This window comes from Protomyctophum parallelum (genome assembly GCF_964188405.1).
Source record: "Protomyctophum parallelum genome assembly, chromosome: 11".
Lineage (NCBI taxonomy): Eukaryota > Metazoa > Chordata > Actinopteri > Myctophiformes > Myctophidae > Protomyctophum > Protomyctophum parallelum.
The window spans coordinates 33,190,906-33,215,306 of record NC_139707.1 but is presented as its reverse complement, the minus strand read 5'-3'; the positions used below and the strand labels follow the sequence as shown (position 1 = coordinate 33,215,306).

At 41.2% G+C, this 24,401-nt stretch overlaps 2 protein-coding genes across 3 annotated transcripts; one reads left to right on the top strand and one right to left on the bottom strand.

Moving 5' to 3' along the window:
- Positions 1–882: 882 nt before the first annotated feature.
- Positions 883–13,663, bottom strand: ddx18 (DEAD (Asp-Glu-Ala-Asp) box polypeptide 18). 2 transcript variants are annotated; one of them, XM_083776375.1, is made up of 14 exons: positions 13,532–13,663; positions 12,039–12,197; positions 10,592–10,744; positions 9,028–9,163; positions 8,292–8,392; positions 6,760–6,959; positions 6,067–6,181; positions 4,977–5,116; positions 4,597–4,758; positions 4,096–4,248; positions 3,640–3,753; positions 3,069–3,125; positions 2,799–2,976; positions 883–2,278 (listed from the first exon to the last, which is right to left on the bottom strand). In XM_083776375.1, the coding sequence occupies exons 1-14, from the start codon at positions 13,647–13,649 to the stop codon at positions 2,133–2,135; spliced, it is 1,932 nt and encodes a 643-aa protein (XP_083632501.1). In that variant the 5' UTR covers positions 13,650–13,663; the 3' UTR covers positions 883–2,132. The 2 variants fall into 2 exon arrangements, with proteins under 2 accessions (XP_083632501.1, XP_083632502.1); XM_083776376.1 differs by having other exon boundaries at positions 12,039–12,194; positions 13,532–13,643.
- Positions 13,664–15,531: 1,868 nt separating this feature from the next.
- Positions 15,532–20,916, top strand: LOC310867123 (uncharacterized protein). The gene is made up of 5 exons (XM_083776943.1): positions 15,532–15,845; positions 16,911–17,062; positions 17,861–18,052; positions 18,776–19,162; positions 19,750–20,916. Exons 1-5 carry the CDS (start codon positions 15,659–15,661, stop codon positions 20,035–20,037), a joined length of 1,206 nt encoding a protein of 401 aa, XP_083633069.1. The 5' UTR covers positions 15,532–15,658; the 3' UTR covers positions 20,038–20,916.
- Positions 20,917–24,401: the final 3,485 nt, after the last annotated feature.

Here is a 24,401-nt window from a genome sequence, read left to right as displayed (position 1 = left end):
CTGCACCTTAGTGATTGGGCACCCCTATGCTATAGTATGTTGTCGAAAACCATGATTATAGTATGTCGTTTTTTCCCATTGATGCCTGAGGCCGAATCTGGGAACGCTTTCTAGGGCCCGACCTAAGTTTCTGAAAACCTGATTCATTCTTTTTTTAAATAGTTATGTTGCTACATGTATAGCAATAGCTGATGAGACAGAGAGCGCGCCGGCATCAAAGGTAGAACGTATAGGTTGCACCAGGCGTCAATAACATACTACAGTATGTTGCTGAAAACGATTAACTATAGTATGTCGTACTATAGTATGACGTTTTTCACGATTTATCATTTTTGATGGTGAAAACCATGAAAAACATCATACTATGTTATGGCCTTTTTATTGATTTTCACTGGACCCTTAAGGATTGTATAAAGCCCTATTTGATTCTTTCATCTGGGTGGGTAGTACCCAGCAATCTCATTTAGACTGGAACAGTGGTTGACACTAACTTTTGCCCGACTGCCCGTGGGAAGTAAATAAAAAATGTGGGCAAGTGAGTTTGCTTTCAGGTTGCCCGACAGGCAAGTGCATTCCGTCTTCATTCAATATTGGCCATTTATGTAATGCTACCTTTTCTACAACTAGCAGTTGCAATCATTCTGCTTTATTCAAAATGAAGCTATTGAGTCGATTTAAGATTTATTTGTTCTACAAGCGTAACATTTTACCTATCATTTCACAATGGATGATTAACTTTCCAGGCAAGTGGGCACGACCTTTGGGCAAGTAGAACATGACCTGTATAGTTGTCTGACAGGCAAGTAAATCTGAGACCCTAGTGTCAACCCCTATGGAACCTCCTTATGATACCCAACCCCCACTTAAGCAGTCGTACAAAGCTCAAAGTAAATATATTTAATAAAGACCGGTACAGTGAAGAATACAGGGTCCGTCTTTACAATAAGTGACAATTACAAAATACCTGTTCCAACTCACAAGAACAAAATTAGGTTTGAAGAAACACAATACCCTATAAACAATGGACTATATACAGTACAAAATGCAAGCAAAAACAAATAAACATTGTTTTGTTTGGCCAAGTTCAGTGTGAAAGGAGTACTTCACATTAATAATATTGACCTACTTGCTCCCACTGCGGAAATTAGCTTCAGCTCAAACCAGCTGAAATTAGAAACATTGCAAATGCGTTTCCTTAACAATTAGCACAATATGTAGTTAGTGGAATAATGACGTTTGGGTCTACCGTAAATCCTCTTTTAGAAACCCGGGCTTTCATTTGTCTCAACCGATATCAGGCTTTTATTGGAAGGAGGCAGCTATAAGGAGGAGGCCTATATTTCTACTTTTCAAACCGCTCATAATGAATAAATCACATTTAGGGTCAGTTAGAACCCAGTAAAATGTGCTGGGCACATGTATTGAAACCAAGTCCTCATGGAATATTATACAGTGCAGTTGCAAGTGCTCACTGGTCATTTGAATGTTTTTTTTCAATATTGGCATATTGCCTATGGTAAATACCATAACATCAACACATCAATTTAACTTGAACAACCAATGTCAATTTGAAGCTATGATTCCTACTACATTACTGTGGTCTATCTTATATTATTGCACAGTCAAATATATGTAAAGGCCTCCAGATAGGCTACTGACAAGCTTATATTGTCTGATGCAAGCTTATATGAAGAGTGCAACACTTGAACAAGGCGTTCGTTCCATGATCCATGATGGCAGATCTACTAGGCGCATGGAGCTGCTGCAGGCAGATCTGTCCTTTTATAAAACGTTCGTTGCATGAAGGGCACATCGTGTACTCACTCATTGTAGTAGCCTAGTAGGCTGTGGGATAGATTTCACTTGCTTGGTTTTGTGTCACTTTCCTCCCTCCTCCGCAGTTAGACTGCTGCTCTCATTACTGGTAGTTTTATTGTCCGAGGCCATTAAGAGTGCTTATTGGCGTTCTCTCCCAAAGTTAACTTTGTTGTGTTATTCAGCGCCATTCCTGGTGATTAATAGGGGCACAGTAATTTATAGAAAGGATGACTTTATTGGAGGATTTACGGTAAATCTAAACATAGAACATAGATTGCAGTTGAAGAAATGACATGAGTTCATTCGAGCAGCTTTTAGCGGGAGAACTGCCTGCCGTCTCGGTTGCCCTTGTTGACGTGCTTGAAGATCTTTGACTTGTGGACGTTCTTGTTCTTCTGGTAGCCAAAGCCCCCTCCCCCTCCTCTCTTCTGCACCTTCACTCCTTTGCTGACGTGAACATCTGGGAGGAAGGCTGGTTGAGGAAAACACCACCATTGAAAGCATTTGTTTTGCAGGAAAAAAACTCCTTGGTCGACTGCTTCTCAGCGGCAGGTCTCGGTATCGCCAAGGAACCAAATGGGCTCGTAGTAACGGTACAAATTAAAACGAATGGACCTCTAAGACAGGTCCATTCGTACCATCTGATCTAAACTTGTACACTCTGATTTAAAACACAAATACACACTGCTGCAACAATCGAACATTTTCTTAGCATTTATTTTATCGCCAGCAAAAATGGAGACAAAAAGCAGATGAGCCATTTTCACAATTTAGTTAGTTATTTTTGAAACGTTTTGCCTATAATGACATGCGTCATTGGATGGGATGGATTATTAATCAATTAAAATAATTATAGACGTAATTTTTATAATTGTTTAAATCGATTCGTTTGTTTAACTGTTGTAGCCTTATTTCAAACAAACATTGGGAGTGGACCATGCCGTCACAAAACATGTGCCCCCAGACCGGGGAAAGGATACTGAGGTCGACGTAAGGGGGGACCTTGAAGCCGAAGGACAGCGCCACCATGGGGAGGTTGAGGGTATTGACGCTGTAGATCTGCTTGAGCGAGTGTGAGTCGTAGGCCCTGACGTACGCCTTGTAGGCCTCCTGGGCCGACTTGTGGAGGAAATAGTTCTTCTCTATCAACTTCTCCATCTGAGAAACAGAACAGTTACGCAAGTCAAACAACTAAAATATATAACCATAGAAATTAAACCGTTGAGATTCAACCTGAAAGGATTTCTTACCTGGGGCTGTATGTCGGATATTTTAGCCCAGGAAAATTCAAACTCACTCAGGGGAACCTAAAAAAAAGAGACACCTTTAAGATAACGAGATCATATATACACAACATACTATGATCAATATTAGCAGCAAGGAGTTTAAATCCTATGTTGTTGCTGCCCTACATTCCAGCAGACAAAGGAGAGTAACTAAGTTATGCGACACCCGGACTAAGACTTTGGATTTCTACTAAGGTTGGGTGATGTCAGCCGCACGCTCGGCGATCGTGCTGAAATAATGTGATGTGAGAACAGCTCCGCTACCAGGCCGCCCAACCTTACAGTGCCATAATTTTGACACCCGATCAAAATATAATATCTTTAACAGATTTTGAATGTTTTCTCCTTTTGAAATATTTTCTTTTCCATAAGGACATTGTAATGATCAGCTCAAAATCTCACCCATCTTCCAGACTCTGGTAAAATTATACTTATACTTCACTTGGTTGCGGAAACAGCAGATATACAGCTTGTAGATCTAAAATGTTGGTTGGTTATAGTAATACAAATCTGTGTGTATGTGCGTGCGTGTTACCTTGGCCTGTTTGAGGAAGCGGAGGAAGCCCAGCTCCTCGGGTCGGAGGATGAGGAGGGCGTGTCCTCTTCCGTTTATACCCCTGGCCGTCCTGCCCACCCTGTGGATGTACTCCTACAAACGAAACAGCACAATGCCGTCAACACACTGTGGAGGTGAAGAGTTGTTCCGATGCTGGTATCGGTTTAGAGTATTTCATATTTTGGTTGATGTTGCATGACTGTTTTACACACACACACACACACACACACACACACACACACACACACACACACACACACACACACACACACACACACACACACACACACACACACACACACACACACACACACACACACACACACACACACACACACACACACACACACACACACACACACACACACACACACACACACACACACACACACACACACAATGTACTCCAGAGTCCTACCAACACATAACACCCACCTTGGGGTCATCAGGGGGGTCATACTGGACGATCCAGTCCACCTCAGGGATGTCCAGCCCTCTGGCTGCTACGTCCGTACACAGCAGGATGCCAGAGTCAGCGTTGCAGAACTGGAAGAACGTTGTGGTTCGCTTTGTCTGCTTCTGCTTCCCCTGGGATGGACACACAAACACGGAAAAAGATCATCTCAGTGGTTCCCAACCTTTTTACTTGAAGACTCCCCCACCCCTTCTTACATTTGACAGAAGCTGAGACGTGTGTAACTATGCACACACATTATATGAATAGCAAAAACTACAATTACAATAAATAAAAAAAGCCCAAACTTTTGATGCTAGGTTGAAAGTGGATGAAAGGAAGTCATGATTTACAGAGGCCCCCTATTCCACCAGGGTTAAACCGGTTCCGTTCCTTTTCCCCCCGCTTAACTTTGAACCAAATTAATTGGTTTAGAATTTAGATACCTAAATGTTGGTTCAGAACTGGAACCACAGACTTACATGAATGGCCAAGACGGGCAGGTCGATGTAGTTGAGGAGCTCGTAGTGATATTTCACCGACATGCACGTGGAGAAGAACACCATAATCTTCTTCTTACGGTTCTTCTTCAGGAAGGTGAAGAGGAGGAGGAACCGCTTCTCCGACGGACAAACCACATAGCCCTGAACACCACCGGCACAAACGCAAAAAAAACCCACACACCATGAGGTCAAACTCACCGACACCACCTTAAACATACTCCTATCCACTACCAAACCTTGCTAGGAGAGATGCTTAAAGCTACAATTCTGAATAAATTTTCACAAATTGTTGCATGAGGAAGCATAAATAAATTCACAAAAACGAAACCCCCTAAATCTACTAGTGACTGATCCAGTACCTGCTCCAGTCCGTCGACTGTGGCCTGCTCCTTGTTGTCATCCACTCCCACGTACAGCGGCTCCTTCTTCAGGGAAATACGAGCCAAATCCTCCACTTTGCGCGTCTGCGTGGCCGAGAACAGCATGGTCTGTCTCCTCTCTGTCATTAAAAACACAAGTTCAGAACAGCATCTCCTCTCTGACGCAAACAGTCATTTAAAAACACCAGTTCAGGAGAAGGAAGCTCATGTCGCCACGCAGCCCACGCCAAATAATCAGGCTTTTTGGGACCAATCCCGATCACAGATTGTTATTATATTATACTTATATCTGATTGACTTTATACTGGTAGAAAAGATCAGTTTCTCCAGATAGGGTAAATTTCCGATCACTGAACCATCGGAGCACCTCTACTCAGAATCAAATCTACAATGTGATGATGTGTTCTTCCAATTCGTCTTGAGAGGAACCACCAATAAACTCCTTTCACTGAAGACTGGAAGAGTCACTGTCTGCCTTAGTTGACACCCCGTCCATTACAACAAAACGAACAGGCAACACTAAAGGCATTTACTAGTGCAGCTACACAGTTAATTTATCCTAAGACACACTGGGATGTTTGGGTCCGATACTCCGCACCAGCCTGAATCACTAGTATCACAAGTATAATAAAAAGTACAGAATCAAAATGTTATAAGTTATTAAAGGAGCACTAAAGGAGAACCCATTTCTTTATGTAATTCTTCCTCACTAATGATTATAAGATGGCACAATTTCTGTCTACTCACTCTGTGTCTCGACAGTTCAGAAAGCTGTCGATGGTGACATCGACGGGGATTCCTAGCTGACAGAAACTACACATTTCTCTTACTGAACGTTGATGGCATGCTGAAAAAAAATCTAAGTTTGAAATTTTGTTTGAAACGACCAAATATACGAAGAATGTCAATCACAGGTACATACAGTCAGGTATCTGAACTATCCCCTGCACTCATCTGAGACACAGTAGACAAACAATGGTGCCATCTTATGACAATTAGTGAGTAGGTTGAAAATAGCTGAAGTGCCAGTAATGGGGTGTGTCGCCATGGTACAGTCAGATATACGCACTGGGCAGAAGTTTGATGATCTGTTTGAGTTCCTCTTCGAAGCCGACCTCCAGAATTCGATCGGCCTCGTCTATGATCAGACACTGTAGGTTCTTGTACATGAAGTTTGGAGTGTTCTGCACACGGGAGGACAGTTACAAGTTTAGAATCTCAAAGCATCAAATCAACATTTTCCTGACATGAGGCTCACCAAAATACACTTGTGAGGCCAAAAAAGTATAATAACTTAACCCATTCTGACCTGAGATCAGATTAAAAAAATAGCAGACCTACAAGCTCGTAGCGCACCACTCGGTGGCACGCTATGAGCTTGTAGATCTGCTATTTTTAGGTGAAGCATAACATAATGCTAACACCAAAAGCCGTTCCCGCCCAGAATGGGTTAATTTGTATAGCACCTTTCATAACATGAAATGCAGCTCAAAGTGCTTTACAGAGCAATGACAAAAGAAAAGCAAGGCCCTAAAACAACATTAAAACAATAGTAGTGTTTAAGGCAATACAGTGAGGACAAAAAATAAAAATAAAAACGGTTCCAATTACGATGGATCCGATTCCGGTTCTTCAATCTCGGAACCGCATCTGAAAAAGAACCGGTTTCTGGGTCCCAACCCTACTCACAAGTGTAGTAATACAATCACGTGGTGCATGTGTGAGTGTGTGCGTGGCATGCTTGCATGTCCCAGCAGGTCACCTGCAGGTGGTCCAGCAGCCTCCCCGGCGTAGCCACAATGATGTTGACACCGTTGGCCAGCCTGGTGGCCTCGGCCGAACGGTTGCTGCCACCCATGAGGAGGCCGTAGGTGTGCACGTGATGCTCCATCAGCTCCTTCATCACGCCGTACGTCTGCATGGCCAGCTCACGGGTCGGGGACAGGATCACCACCCCCGTGCCTGATTGGAAGCGGCAGACCGGTGTTGATTTTGATTTAGTTTTAGTCATGTTTTCATGGATTAAAGCAAAAATCTAATCTCATGAATGCTTCTATGACCAAGTCCATAATGTACGATTTGTGAAACATTATGAGCCCCCAACACACTAGCGCTAATTCTTAAACAATTAACACAATATGTAAAATGATGATTTTCTAGTAACATTGTTCCTGCTGTTCTTTATACTACCAACCAGGTTAAGAAATCACAGATTGACGCTTAAACCTTGGATTTTATGGATGAAGCTTCTGAAAATTGAAAATCTATAAGCTCATTGAGAGCTTGTAGATCAGCTATTTTTGCTGCACAACATGATTTCATTCATGCCATAGTTTATTTTTCTGAATGAAAGGCGCCTTATAAATAAAATTTATTATTATTATTATTATTCATAGAATACACGGCTACTATATGGAATCCAAAATGACTGAAATCAGTCGTGGTGACTGAGAACTTCCAGCCATGTGTTTGTCATCTGAAATGTTTTAGTTTTAGTCGACTAAATGTACAGTTGATTTTGTGGACTTGGGCCCACTTGAAAAGCTCCAAAAAAGCGTTTGCGGCCCACCCATCTGATCTGACCACTTAATAATCAATAGTTGCAGCCCTAAATATGATTTATGATTTTTTTTTACAAGCCAGAGAAAAGATCAAGTCAATCGTGTGTCCTTGTAATAATTCTCGACAGGAATCACTGATAAGAGTCCTTTCATTGAATAACACAAGAGTCTCTGTCTGCCTTAGTTGACACCCTGTTCATTACCACAAAACGAACAGGCAACACTAAAGGCATTTATGCATAATCATTTGTAGAATTATTATTTCTGTCTAGAGATGTCCCGGAATTTGTCGTTATTTTGGCAGGCCTTGATAAAGTTGTAATGCCTGATTTTACACTTGGTTCAATGCTTAAAATAGCAGATCTACAAGCTTACAACCCGTTGCAGACACCCAAGCACAACCAAACATAAAATGTAGTTTAGTTCTACTGGATCTCTTCTCCACTGATCAATCCCTAACATTTTAGTCTAGTTTTTATTTATTGAATAAAGTTGTCATTAAATTTAGCCAGCTTAGATTTTATTTAGTTTTCGTCGACGAGATCAACACTGTGGCAAACTCAGCTCATATCAGGTGACCTTTCAGTCAGTGGCTCTTAAAACGTTGTTCTTATGAGCACTCCCCTGACTTCTTACATGTGACAAAAGCTGCAAAACACACCTGCAAACTCACAAGATCTGCTATAGGGTTCTTCGATAATAAATCATAATGCTAATAAAGTGAAATACGTACCATTCCTGGGCATGAACTTGAGTTTATTGATGAGTTCTATAGAGGGGATCAGGAAGGCCAATGTTTTACCACTACCCGTCTTTGCAGCTGCCAAGACGTCCCTGCAGACAGGCAGTCAGACAAGACAAGACAAGACAAGACAATCAATACACAATATAGTTGTGGTTGAAGTGACAACAGGAACAGTCAGATTGTCATTTATGAGCTTTTCAAGCCTGGAAATATAGTTTAAAGTGGTCTTTATTAATCTAAATGGGTATGTTAAGTTTGTGATGGCCAGGAGAAATGATTAGAGGAGAGTGTTTCAGTCCAGCAACATGACCTAGTTAGTTTGTCCAACTAGGCACCTTCAAAGTTTATACCACACATTCACATCAGACATTTTTAAAGCTCAGCTCAAGACCCACTTCTACAACATTGCCTTTAATTGATCTTGTATTTTTTATTTTTCATGTCATTTCACTGTACTGCATTACTGCTTGTTTTTTAATGTCGTTGCCTTGCTTTTCTTTTATTCTCCATTGTTCTGTAAAGCACTTTGAGCTGCATTTCATGTCATGAAAGGTGCTATACAAATAAGGCTTTATTATTATTATTTATTATCAACCCAACTTATACCCCATGTTCACATAAAAACCCAAAACCTCTTGTGTGCGCATGCGTGCACAGCTACCCACAACCCAACTCATACTCCACACTCACAACCCAACAGGGAGAGAATGTGCTGTCGACGTACCTTCCCTCCAGCAGAGGGCGTATGGTTTTGAGCTGGATTTCTGTCATGTGTTCAAAGCCCATGTCCTTCACTCCCTTCAGTGTGCTCTCACTCACCAGGCTCTCCAGGGACGCAAACGACGTGTCCTCAAACGCCCCTGAAATGAATGAACAAAAAAATATATATTCTATTTATTTATTTTACATTCTGGGGCTCTATGTTTAAACGGCACATTATTGCTCAACAGTGCTCTAATTTCACATTCCACAGACCAGAAAATGGAGCGTTCCAGCCACGTTCAGGTGTTTAGACAGATATCTTGTGTGTTTATAGACTGTTGCATCTCCTCAAACGATCACCAAAACAATACATCATGATCACCACGTAAGCCCCATTTTAAACGTTGTCGTTCCCGACTGGCTTACTGGTGATAAATAAAAGCTGTTGTCCTTGCAATAATTCCTGACAGTAATCACTGATAGACTCCTTTCATTGAATACCACAAGAGTCTCTGTCTGCCTCAGTTGACACCCCGTTCATTACCACAAAACGAACAGGCAACACTTGAAGGCATTTCATACAATTTACAATGTACAGGCATTTAGCAGATGCTCTTAATCCAGAGAGATTTACAGTAAGCAAGAACACCACATGGTAATACCATCAAATACATACAAAATAGTCATCTTGAATCATAAATAAGCCAAGAACCTAACTGTAAGAGCCATTTGAGCCACCATATTGTTTTCCATGATTCCTGTCAATTTGCCAATCTATGTTGCCATGGTTACAGGGAGGGAGGGTATTTAACCCTGGCCCTAATTGGTCTCAGGTGTTGCCAGTGGCAGAGGTAAACCAGTTTTTGACTGTTCATGAGGGCTGGTGATCTGTATCCTATCCTGTGCGTTTGATGGTTTATGTTATGTTTATTTTGTATTACAAAGTATAGGACTTTGAGCGGCTAATAAATATAATTACATTTCTACTCAACGGACACTTTTTGGACATCAGTTATTTTGATCACACGTCTGAACTTCCTCTGCAACCAGTATCACCCAAGTATAGGGACTTGGGCGTTACACTAACATCTGTCTAACAGTAGAATATCTGTAGATTAAATAGTAGATTTACAAGCTCACAGCCAGTCACAAGTTTGAATTTTCTATCCTTTAAAAAAAAACTATCAAATCTAAGTTTCTCAAATTGATTTAGCACTATTTTGACAAAATATTGTGCAAAACATGTGTAATCAGCAGTCCTCCAGCAGGCTCTCCTAAATCGAAACCCAAGACATGTGTCATCGGTGACTCTCTAAAAATAAGCTTTGCATTATTCATTTGATCAAAACACAGGTCAGATATGAATTGGTGTGCTAAATATGGAACAAACCATATATGTTTAGTTGGTCCGGAGTCCCCTAGGGCTCTTTACTAGGGCCCCCTCGACATAAATCTGATAATACTCACTACAAGTTCACAACGTAAGGCGCTGTGAGCTTGTAGATCTGCAATGTTTTTGCCGAAACACAGGTAAGCCACTTATTGTAATGATTCATTGATTAGCAAGAGTTCGTTACCCAACTTACCCGTCAAACCACTTGGTAGTTCAGGTCCATCTGCATCTTCATCATCAGCCTTTTCCTCATCGTCACCTTCCTCCACCTCTTTATCGCCGTCACCATCTTCATCCTCAGCTGTGATGTCTTCCTCCGTCGTGTCTGTTTTTAGCTTTTTTTTTCCTAGACAAAATTAAAAGACTCACAAGATTTGTATTGTTACATCTTATACAAGAGTGTATTTATTTTGTGTTGGTTCAACGTTGTCATTGATATACATTTAAGTAAGGAGAGCTAAATAGAAAACAAACAAAAGAATCACACTCATCACTGCTTAAAGCCAACATTAAAGGTCCACAGACTTGGCTGCCACATGATGTCACGTCATGCGCTGGTCTTGATGGGCACTAGCCCCTCCTATACCCAGCCTTTCGGGCTTGTGATTGGCTGATCACCCCACAGCAATGCTTTGATTGGCTGAACAAAGTACATATTGAAGATAAAAGTGAGGGTAGAAAAGTGAAGATGCCAAAAGTGATTGGCTGAATGACATTTGTGATGATTTGAATGGCTGAGCATGGAATGTGATTCTTGATGATGTATGATAAGAGTGCCTCTCACTTCAAACGGTGTGTCCTTGTAATAATTCTCGACAGGAATCACTGATAGACTCCTTTCATTGAATACCACAAGAGTCTCTGTCTGCCTTAGTTGACACCCTGTTCATTACCACAAAACGAACAGGCAACACTAAAGGCATTTATGCATAATCATTTGTACAATTACTATTTCTGTCTAGAGATGTACCAATTTTTCCTGTCCCCCGATCCCGATCTCTGTGTATCAAAAACTTGCGACTCGTCCGAAAATCAATGTGTATCAAAAACATCTGGGAATAAATAACTTAGTAAAACAATATAAACTAAAGACAATGCATTCTCTTTTCTTTTACCTAGTTTTAACATAGTTTAGCCTAGCTAGGTCCCATGACATTGTTGCCTGCTATGCTGATTTATAAGCTTTATAAATAAAAAGCATTGATGATTATTATTGTTATTAGTAGTAAATTATGAGTGCAAGCTCAAATGAATTGATTTACTATAAATTATATGTAGTCATCTGATACATTAAGTTGTATCAATCGGGATTGGCATAGACTGGCCGATAACATTTGGGCAGTATAAGCAGTAAATATCGATACTGGTATGGGGAGTCGGCAGGGACAAATTAGCCCCTTGGCTCTCAGGGGCTTTGAAGAAATTGGACCGCACCGTACTAAGTTTGACGCCCTGAAAAGGGCTTCTGGAGCCCTTCATTGGCCATAGATTTAGTTAAACTTAGGTAAAACACAGAAAAACACGAAAATGTCGCACACACGCGCGCTATGGGGGCCCTGCAAAAATTACCGGCCCAGGGGCCCTCATGGGGGTTAATCCTTCCCTGTCGGGGACATCTCCATTTCTGTCACCATGTGTACCTGCTGCTTCAGCAACGTCCCCGAGCTTCCGCTTCTTCTTCTTTTTCTTCTTCACAGCATCTTCCTCCGCCACAGAATCTTCTTCTGCAACGTCGTTTATCTTCTCTGCTTCCTGCACAGTCTCCTCACAGCACTCCTCCGACGGTACACTGGATTCTTCTGGAACACAAACATTACAAATATGAAATTAGGACTGTGAGCCTGCTGCAGCAGTTAAACTAAAGCATTATTATATAATATTGATAATCACTTTTAATGGAAAAAAAAGTTTGAGTGATAAAATTGAAATGTAGCTTTTTCCTTTTTCCATTTTTTTCATAGCTGAAACATGTAAGCTTGTTTGTCAATTACAAAAATAAATAGATAGAATAATCGTTAACAAAATGTTCAATAGTTGCAACATATGATTCATGGTTTGTTTACAGGCCAGAGAAGATATCAAGTCAATCTCACAGGAGCTCCAAAGCCGGTGTGTCCTTGTAATAATTCTAGACAGGAATCACTGATAAGAGTCCTTTCATCGAATACCACAAGAGTCACTGTCTGCCTTAGTTGACACCCTGTTCATTACCACAAAACGAACAGGCAACACTAAAGGCATTGTACAATTACTATTTCTGTCATAAATGAGAGGCCCTCTGGAAAAACTCAACTGTGTTCACGGCCCACCCATTTGACCACTTAACACGGTAGCCAGGTGGCTGCCACGTTACTGGTCACATGGGTGGACTGTGGTGTGCGTTTGTAAATCAGTATGTTTATTATTAATTATTATTAATCAGTTGATTTATGTTCCGCCTTGGGAGTATACTGTGTTCTGTATCACAATGGCAATTTGTTTTACAAATCATTTGGCGGCCCAGTCAAACCAGTTTCAATATTCTCACTACAGCCAATCGCTGATCTGATCAGAATAATTTTCAGTTAAGCATTTCAAATCGGACGTACTAGAGAAGAAAATGAATAATGTTTGGCTAAAGGTGCAAAACAGTTACAAACTAAATAGGTCGTAGTAGTAAGTTGTTGTAACGGTAATAGAAAAATAATACCGGTAATTCTGTTTGTACAGTACCAGGCCAAACTAAGTGCTTCATCAAAATAGCCAGTGTGTAAAGACCTTGACAATTAAAGTAAAGTACGTTTTCAGAAGAGTCCCTATCAGCACTGATAGACTCGTAGAGTTATTTTTCGATTCTGACGAAATAAACCTTGGGCTATAATTTGTACATATATTGTGCAAGTAATTAACTTGAGTCATTTCGTGTTTTTTTTTTTTACACATTACAGGACATACCCATTATCTTTATTCATACGACATAATTGACAATTATAAAATGATATATATGGTGTTAGTAGTGTTACTGACTGACTATTAAGGCCGTGGCGTGCACATTTAGAGCATGCATGCTAGCTAAGGGCTTAGCACTTAGCATTGACAGCTAGCCTAGCATTTATACTGGTGTTTAGTCTTTAAAAACACAGATAAAACGCACCCTGTTCTCCGTCATCCTGGTCCTGCTGCTGCTGTTTCAGCCTGTTGAGTTTTCGTTCTTTGTTCTTTTCGTTTCTTTTGGTGATTTTCTTCTTGAGGAGTTTCATGGGAAGGTCCATATTTACTATACTGAATACCGATGATTACTGAGCGGAGCTACGCCACACCGTACACGTGTGTCGCTACTGTGAGACTGAAGGACCCCACCAGCTGGAAGAGGCCGGCGCTGTCGATCGCCTGAAAGGAAAAGAAAGGACATGGAATATATTTTAAATCTGTGGTTTGTAGTACTTGTTTTTGCGTGCATTGATTTAGCATATTTTGTTTTCTTCTCTTTTTTTGCACCATGAGAAATAAATGTTACAATCAGTCCGATTCAGTAGGTGGCGGTATCTGTCTACTACGGGTGTAAACCGGGGACACAAGGATTATAAAATGAAGGATAAGACTGACTTTCTACGTAGTGGAACTTCCGTCTCTAAAGGGCCTGACGAAATATAACGTGACGTTTTGTCCTCTCCTTCATGCATATAATGCTTGAAGAACACCAGGACAGTGTTGCCATGTCTGGTCATTATAAGTGACTTTGGGCTTGTTTGTTTGATTGATTGATTGATTGATTGATTGATTGATTGATTGATTGATTGATTTTTATTTCACAGTATGCAGAATGGGTACTGTTAAATAGGATCGATAAGGACTGTTATTCAAAGGTTAGATTTAGGGATCGCCTCAGTGGTGTCTAGTAATTACAACTTAAACCAGGATGTTTAACAGGTGTAATTGGAATGGTGGTCTTGGTGAAGCTATTCAAGGTATTGTAAAGCCAGATACCTCGGAGTGTAGGAGTCATATACGGTACGATTCGTACGAAGGGGTCTGGGTTGTAAGGCCAGACACCTTGGTTCGTATGTGTTGAGTTGAGGTGATGTTCAGTCTTTCTTCAGTCTTCAGTCCTATATTCTGTATCTTGTGTCTTGCTTGGGTCCTGTAGACTGGGAATTTGAGATCGTTGGAGATACCGTGGGCGTTGGTTGGTATCTGAAGTTTAGGAGCTGGGATCTGCCTTTCATGCTGTGCATGTATAGTGTCACAATGATGTCACCACTCATGTGTATATCCATCTTTGAGTTTTTTACATTAATATGATGTCAGTGCTGCATATCGCCGTTGTCTATATATATGGGACTATAGGTTATCCCCATATATGGAGCTCTGTTACTGTGGACGACACCATGATAAACCATTACACGTGTTTACAATAGGGCGATTTAGAGACGTACAAATATACTTCTATAAAATATTTTTTTTAATAAAAAACAGGAAATCATCATATAAAAGTAGAAAGGTAAAAACATATACAGTAAGGAGAGAAGGGTGTAGGGTGTGGGGCATGCAGTTTCGAATTGCAGCCGTCCGTAGGTGCCTTTTGAGCGCGGTTTTGAAGGAGTCAAGGGATTCATATATCTTAATGGCTGATGGTAGGGCGTTCCAAAATTTTGGTGGCATAGCAGCGAAATTAATTTAGTCCCTTTACGTTTTGCTTGTACATTTTGGGCCCTAAAAATGAAAATGATATGCTTTCAAGAATTAAATTATTGTTAAACACTGCATTAATTCATTTACAAGAAGTCTATACACAATTAGATGTAGAAGAATTGTTATTTTGATCAATGTTTGTCTGTTATGGTACCACTACCAACATCAATACAGCATGGAATTGTGGACAAAATCCTATCCAACAACAACATTTTTGAGAGGCTAAATGTCATCAAATGGTGGTCCGACTCCGTGGCTCAAATGCTGAATAAATAATGGGACTTCACATCAAAAAGGTTGAAAACCACACTGCTTTAAATGTTGCAAGGAGTTGCAACTTCTTGCAAGGAGTTGCATGATGGTGACTGCATAGCCTTTGTCCTTTAGGCATGTTTTCCCAGACCTGCTTACTTATATACAATATCTGGCAACGCTGCTCAAGGAAGAGGCACAGGGGGATTATGTTTTAGGTGAAATGGTGTCAAGCTGCGTTACTGTACTGTACGCACGACCATTTTTAAACGTCATTTCAGGGATGATTTAAAACATTCATTTATTACAAAAAGAAAAAAATTAAAACCATGGCATAATGATGATGATGACACATTTCCGAGGACAGATCCGCGGACCTCACTGGGGACCGACCATGGACAATCTGCTCATCGAGTTCTGGCGTCAGCACGACTGTCTGTTTAATTCATCCATAGAGTCCTACTATGACAAGCACCTGAAGACCAAGCTGTGGTCCCAGTTCGCCCAGTCCATTGGCAAGCCTGGTGAGTAGCCTATACTGGTTATTGTAGGCTACTGTTGTGTAAGGTAATTATTATAGCCTGCATGGCTGCTGTTATAACACTTTGTCTAGTTTAATACTTATATGTCAGTGATACTGTTATTAATAATTAGATGAGACAAGTTGAACTGTTTGTTGACACTATCGTCTTCACTTCTTCACCAGTGACATATAGTAATAACAAGGTTATTATTACTATGTGACTGTCTCTTGTCGTATAGCCTGATAGATATATATTTTATGAACGATTACTTATTGTAAGGATGCACTGATATGGAAATTCGTGGACGATACCGATGTTTAAAATGATAATTTAGTCGAAAGCCGATAGTGACACTGATGGATTTATGATTATTTAGTTTTTAGTTGTTTTTATTTCTCCCTTTTCTGCTAGGGACACAAATAGCCTACATATTCAATACTACCATTATGTGACCGATACATCGGTGCATCCCTATATTCTTATCCAAGGCTAGATAGACAGACAGACAGACAGACAGACAGACAGACAGACAGACAGACAGACAGACAGACAGACAATAAGTTAGATAATCAGGGAGTAGCCTATTTTCCATTACAAATATTATGTAGCCTACTGTAGGCACTGAATTGATTAACCACTTGCACATTATATTTTGTTGCACATTGTTTATTTATGCAAAAATGGTGAAAATGCCAAATGACAAGCTTGTAGTTTGCTCAGATTTGGTGTTAAATTCGTTCTCCTGCTATTATGCCACAAAAATGTGGAATATACCAGCAGTCATAAAGGAGTGTGAACTGTGAATCCCTATTACTGTCTCCTTCAAAACCGCTCGCAAAGATCACTTACATGTGATGTGAAACTGGCTGATGGGACTTTTCTGTTGGATCATGTATGGGCTGTCAAGGCCAGGCAGAAAGTTGTTTTTGCCACTCAGTAGGCATTCCCGCATTACCTCCCGGTATGATGATGATGTCACGCGCATATATATATATATAATTATATATTATAAATCAATTCACTTGATTGAATTGGTATTAACAGAACTGTGTTCTCATCATGCAGTGTCTGATGTAGAGAGACGGTCCAGATCCCTGCGGACTCAGTATGGGAGGCTGCTGTGGCGACCCGACAGGATCAAGACCTTCCAGCAGACCATGCTGAAGGAGAAGCTGGACTTCCTCAAACCGTACATCATCCGCAGGAGAGGAGGCGAGGTGAGACTCCCTGTCTGTGTGTGTGTGTGTGTGTGACTTTCACACTCATGTCACGATCACATTTCATTTGTGAAATGTGTCATTCTGCATTATGCATAATGAGTACTTTCTACTGTAAGTAAATTTTGATACCAATACTTTTGTACTTTTACTCAAGTACATTTTAAATTAATTTAAAAATTAAGTATTTCTATATTGCAGTATTGATAATTTTAGTAAGAAATGTGAGTACTTCATCCAACACTGTTTCACAGTTCACACACGATCACATTTCATTGTCACAACACGAATACAGGTGAATGTGATATTTCATTAGGCCTACTATTTGTTCAGTCCTCCAGTTTAAGAGTAAAGAATATAAGGGAGAATAAAAGGAGCGTAAAAAAGGGCCAACCTCACGATAGATACGTATCACGATACAGAGGCCACGATACGATATATTATATCTATGTTGATTCCAAATAATGATATATTTACTACAAGAGCTCTTCTTTATCATTCTGTATCTTTAAATTAAAATGAAAGCCACCTCGTGGCTTTATTGTGCATTGCACCTACACCATGTGTTTATATGTCAAAACTGCATTGATCTAGCAGCCTCTGTATCGATTCACATATCGTCTGGAGTATATATCGATATGTATCGAATATGTATAGGACACTTATTTACTACGACACATCAGGAGTCCAACTAGTACTAGTGGTGCTAAAATGTTTAATTTGCAAGGACCCCCTTAACCGTCCCCCACCCTCAGCAAATCCATCTGTGTATGTGGTCTCTCCGCTGTCCTTCTGCAGGAGGAGAATTTCAACGATGACGACGATGAAGGCGAAGAGACGGAGGGAAGCATCGACCAGGAGACCGGCAGCATGTTCGGCAGCCTGCTGGACGCAGACGTCTCGGGACCGGACCCCGTCTACGAGGCCCGCTCGCAGGACTCCACTCCCAGCGTCACCCCGCAGCTCCTGTGTCCTCCCTCTCAACCCCAGGTCACTAATAGTAGTATTATTATTATTATTGGTACCGTCAGCCATTTCTTTGTCTATTAAAAGTTCTTTGTTATAATACCCAGAGTCATTATGATGAGAGAGTTGAGCCATTGAGGGGGCAGAAAACAACGCGGTCACGTCGTGACAATACATTGTTTTCAATGAGGGTGGTGCAAATATCAGCAATTTTAGGTATGTGTGCAACATGACAACTGTTTTAAACTGTTGTACAGTGACAACTAAAGTCTCTGTAATGTTTATGTTATACTATTATTACTAAAAATCTACCTAAAATAAAGCGATTTAAGATCATTAAAGCTGGGCTGTTGCCTTTCATTCATTGAAGTAACTGAAAGTTTTTACGATACTGCCCACTCAGAGCTGCAGCTTTGCAGAAACTTATATTGTGCTCTTTGGAGACGCCAATATAATTATATTGTTTACAAATCAGAAAACAAGGTATCCGAAAACAACCTGATATGTCTTCTTTCATTTATCTAAATCGACTATTTTTAAAAAGGTCATTAAAAAATATATTTGTTCATGCCTTTACTGCCTTCTCTACTCGAACTGAACGGAGATGGTCGCAACTCTCTCATCCTACATGACTCTGGTTTTATTTAGCCCTGAAAAGTTCAATGCCAAAAAAACGATGAAATCATTGACTGCAATAATTCGTATGTACATCAACATTGTTCATGATGGTGACTGACATCCCTCCAGGTGACAGAGGCGGTCATCAATATGGCCTCCTCCGGGAACACCCACCAGAGCGACGACAACATCGCGGTCCATCCATCACGAGAGGAGAGGACGACGGAAGAGGCGGCGGCGGCACCCAGACAACACCACGACGTGCTCAATCAGTTCTCCGAGGTGATGCTGTCTGACATGCGTCAGATCCGAGACCCGCTGGTGCTCATGCGTCTGCGGCGGGACATCACGGACCTGGTCTTCAAGGCGGCCGAGGAGGACACGCTGCTGAGGCGACGTGGAGGCCGGGCGTCTCTCGTCTCTCACGCCACCACCGCTGCCTCGGGGGAAAGCGGACATCAGTTCCACGGCTACGGCAGAGCGCAGGACGCCGCCATCTGTCTGCAGAATTACAAGGTTATAACAGTTTTGGATTTCTCATTCTTAGTTTAGTTTTAGTTTGTTTTGAAATTGAATCTATATTTTCTAATTCAGTTCGTACACCCCCTGGACATGACGCTAGTATGTCGCAGGGACTTGTCTTACCCCCAATCCAACCCTTGATGTTGAGTGTCAAGCAGGGAGGCACTGGGTCCCATTTTTAGTCTTTGGTATGACCCGGCCGTGGATTGAACCCCGACCTCCCAGTCTCAGGGCAGACACTAACCACAAGGCCAGTTAGTACAGTAGTATAGTATTTATTATTGTTATTTGTCAGATTGTAAACAAGTGCACGGACCGAAAGGTGCTATGATGGTGCCGAAAGCTGGTGTAAAACTAGTACAGCGGATGATTTATATATGTTGTTTGTCCTATAAGTCTATGTAGGCTGGGCAGTGGGCACCTCTGGTGCATGACACATGAAATAATCTATCTATCTATTATTATTTTATTATATTTTTTAACGAAAATGTGTTTAACTTTTTTTTCTTTCAATAATAATGTATTGGTTATAATAATTGTTATTTAGTTAGTTTTCGTTAACCATGCTTACCTGTCTGCAGATGAACGCGTCCCCCTCGCGCCGTCAGAGGTTCTTGGAGAGGAGGAACCGAGGCATAGGGAGGAGGATCCAGAAGTGGGAGATGATGAGGAGAGTGGCCACGCGTGGTCAGAGGCCACACCCACCACCTGGAGGAGGCGGATTCCAGGGGCAGGGAGACCACCACCACCACGAGCAGGAGAGACTGGGCGACGCCAGCTCCCAGCCCGCCAGTCAGGCGCTGGAGACCAAACCGGAGTTTGAGCCTCAGATGATTAAGATAGAGGAAGAGATGCTACCGCTGGTCTGAAATGTTCAAAACCTTGACCGTTGTGTCAAGAACAAAAACAAAAACAATTTTAAGTATTTTTTATGTGTTGCTTTATTTACATGGCATAGGCAAGGCATGTTTATTTCTGTAGCACATTTCCAACAATGAGGCAATTCAAAGTGCTTTAGACACAAATCAATAATCATAGCATTAAAGAAACCACCATGATTTTCATGGTTAACTTACAAAAACACATTAACAACACCGTGCCAGTCACAACTCCTTGCAACTAGTCGCTACAAAACAGTTTTAACATCAATCACACCCACCAATGCATCTCCTTGCAACTGCCATTGGGGATAATGGTTGCAAGAAGTTGCCTGTTCGAATCATTGGTGCGGTTTGGGCTTAAAGGAAACACATTATAAAAGGACAATGAGTTCAATTAAAAGCTTATTAAAGAGTTAGAATATAAAGAATACGCTGAAATGAAACAGATAAGAGAATAACATTACAGTGCAGCAGAATAAATGTATCGAAAGCCTTAAAGGACAACTTTAGTTTTTTTCAACCAAGGTTCATGTTTTAGGTTGTTATTAGAGAAAGTAAAAGATGAGTGTTATTTCTTTTCCATTTGCTGCTTTCTTTCGTTTTAGGGATTTTAGCTGTTTTGTACAGGGGGGCGGGGGCATTCGAGCATGGTGCTAAATATGTATTTTTTTACAAAATATTATGGAGATTTATTTTTTTATTATTTACTATAGCCCTAATAAACCCCAGGAAATTACATCTGGCCACAAATAAATCACAGGATCTACTGAATGTGAAGGTAGCCTACTGGGGGGAAGCCACACTGTGTGTCATAGGCTCAATGTCAGTTTGACACATTCAGTAGATCTCGTGATGTTTTGTGGCCAGATGAAATTTCCAGGGGTTTAAATAATTAAAAAAGAAATCGCTATAAAATGTTGTAAAAAAATACATATTTAGCCCCATGCTCGAATGCCCCCGCCCCCTGTCAAAAACGGCTAAAATCCCTAAAACGAAAGAAAGCAGCAAATGAAAAAAAAAGAACACTCAACTTTTAGTTTCTCTAATAACAACCTAAAACATGAACCTTGGTTGAAAAAAACTAAAGTTGTCCTTTAACAAACAGCAGTGGCAGACAGAAAGGTAATCATCTTTGTTGTACCTGTGAATGAGTTGCAGCAGACCTGCAGTTTTATCAAAACCTGAACACTGCATCTCTCCACATGTATGTTGGCTCTAAATCTAAACCATTCATTCAATGCTTTATAAAACTACTGTAATATTTAGAAATCAATGCTCTGACAGACAGGCAAGCAAGTGTATCATCTAAGAACATACTATTAGTGGATAGGATAGTATTGGATAGGATATATTAGAGTGAATTTAGTTGAGTCGTAGCAGGGTCCATGGCATGTACCAATATTGCTTTAGTTGTCCTTTGTTTTTTCTTTTGTCAAAATGCATCCAAAGAATGAATGTGTATATAAGTATGTTTGCATGCATACATACACGAAAATGTGAGTCAGAAATATGACTATAAACAGAACATATGCTGTACAATGATGTCATTTCAAAATGAGTTGCCATTCATGTGTAAACAAGCCAATACATACTGTATGTGCGTGTGTGTGTGTGTGTGTGTGTGTGTGTGTGTGTGTGTGTGTGTGTGTGTGTGTGTGTGTGTGTGTGTGTGTGTGTGTGTGTGTGTGTGTGTGTGTGTGATTCCGAAGGTATTGACCAATAAAGGTTTATTTGTTACATCATATCTTTAAACTTTTATTCCTGCTTATGAACTTATAAACAGTCGTATTCGGCACAGAACACAAGGCTCAGGGAGTATGAACTGTTACTGTCACGGTTTAGTTTAGAGAGGACAGTGTTTACTGGTGTTCAGATGCTAGCATCAAGTCATTATAGGGAACCATGTAGGACATGGCAAGTCCCCGAAAAGCAAACATGTGAACAAATTCACATGTCACCATGTGTTTTGCCATCCAAATGCATTATATGGTTAAATGGGCCCTAAGAGATGCAGAAATTAACTAGAAAAAGTGGTCTCCACCAGGAGGATAGGAGAGTGTGTGAGAATAGGCCTACTAGATAATAGGAATCATAAAACCAAATCCGGCCGCGGACGACCAACGCCCCAGCCTTTTGGTCCAAAAGGAGCGAGTAGGTCGAGTCAGTAGCCCCGAGGCTAAAGAGACAAGAGTCGGTCAAGTTCAAGAGCTAACAACAAATGCTGATGATCGTTAAACAGACAGCGGAGAAACATACCTGCACTGATGTGCACGTCAAGTTAACACGCTATCACCCGATGGGACAGCTCAGTTAGGATTCCCACTTCAGTGGAATCATTCCCAGCGGGAAGAGTGTGGCGTGGCACTCACTCACACACCGACGGGAGAGAGACAGGCAGCTGACGCATACGGAAGACTTATAGCCTTATAACGCCACCGTGCAACTAATCAGACTGCTAATCAGTGGGCGGGGGATGGGCTGTGACAGCGTGGGAACTCAAGCCCATCCCGCCACACACGGCTTCTCACAATGCATTTCTTTCATTTGGATTCCAAGGCAAGGGATTCGATTTCCCAAAAGTTGCACTGATCCGACAGTGCCTGTTCCTCTCCGACGCTGATGTGCATCACTTCAATGTCCACAACTTCAGTTATGATATTTAGCGTGGTGACTTCTCCTTGCACCAGCCATCCAAATACACTTTCCAGTGCAACTAGTCCTTCATTCAGTCTCTCCATTTTTCCTGTGACCATTTTCCAATATTGGTCCCCGCCAATTAGGACTCATAATTCCACTGCATCCATACCTATGATCATCTGCTATGGGCATTCCTTTTGCTTCCAAGTCCCTCCTTATCTTTCCGTTTGGCGCTTTAATCATAGAAGAGCTCAACTTGGGTGTTTACAATAAATGGACATCAATGCTTTGATTGTTCTTAATATTTCTCAAACGAGCCTTCACTTTCCTGCAGGTAATTATCTGGGGTGTTTATGTTTTGGAACCAAACACATACATATTCAACGTTTCTTTATATAACTGGCAGGTTAAGTGCTCTGGAAATATCCTCTTTAATGAAACGGCCCCATCTAATGGCACCTGGCTACTTGGCTTTGCGTTGGTGCATCTGTCCAAATGGTAGCTGTCTGCAGTAATACTGTAGCCTACTATATTATCAGAGTTGCTTGCTACACTACTAACTGCATCTGCAACACTGTGGTCAGCCTGTCTGTCTTTGCCGTGGTCGGCGCGTCTATCATGCGCTGTATATTGACTGGCTGTTTGATTCCAAACTGTTTTGTGGTGTCTGCGCCCGCACTCTTCAAAGTGAATGCCCTGCGTTCTACAATTACGCGCGACATGCCTGCCTAGTGCCTACCACTACCAGACATACGAAAACACCTGCCTTGTTTCCTCAGTGTTTCTCTTCTTAGTTCAACAGTCAGTTCAGTACAGTTCTTGGATTTGTGATTACCATTACAGAATATGCATTTTGAATCATCTCTGAAACTCGCAGCATGGAATGCAGGCTTGCAGCTGTCGAGGCAGCGCCGCCGCTGTAGGTTTTCCTTTTTTCCGTTCTTTTCTCCCAGTTGCGCTCTGAGCGATCTCTTGATTCTCTCTCTGGGGGGTCATGCGTTCCTTGCGTAAGATTGTCCGTTCTCTCACGGCTCTCCACTTCTTTTTGTACAAATTACATTAGGTTTTTTACACTGAACGTATTGTTCTTTTCATCACCATCCTCATCACCGCCAGTTTGACGAGTGAACCCTAATGATTTCCTCCAGTATCATTTTCATGAGAATTGGGCACAATACGTTTCCATACGTGTCGGATACAACTCCCATTGAATCTAGGCTTCTTACTTGTAGGCCTATCATCTCAATGTCATCGTACAGTTTGCGTAATGCAATCACATCTGTGGCCCTTTTAACTGGAGTCAGATTTAACAGTTTGTTCATTTGGGCATTCATTCACTTGGCCTGTAGCGCCACCATGAGGCTGATTTGAAAACTGTAAAGGGGCATTTCTTCCTCAGCCTATAGTGGGAAATTAATAGGCATGCACGGCTTGGGTAGCCGTGGATATGCACGGCTTGGGATATCCGTGGATTATGCTCCTGAGGAGGAGGATTCTAAAAACGACTTATAAATCCTAAAGCCTTGTACTTCACTGTGCAACGGTCCTATGCTGGAAAATAGCATATATGCAAACTCACATCACATCTCATTCAAGACACTGAACTTAACTTGTGAGCTTGTAGACCTGCTATTTTCACTGCATAGGGTTTAAGTAGTTCATTCATAATGTACGTCGGTATGGAGTCAAAAACACAATATATTTGTCTTTGAAAG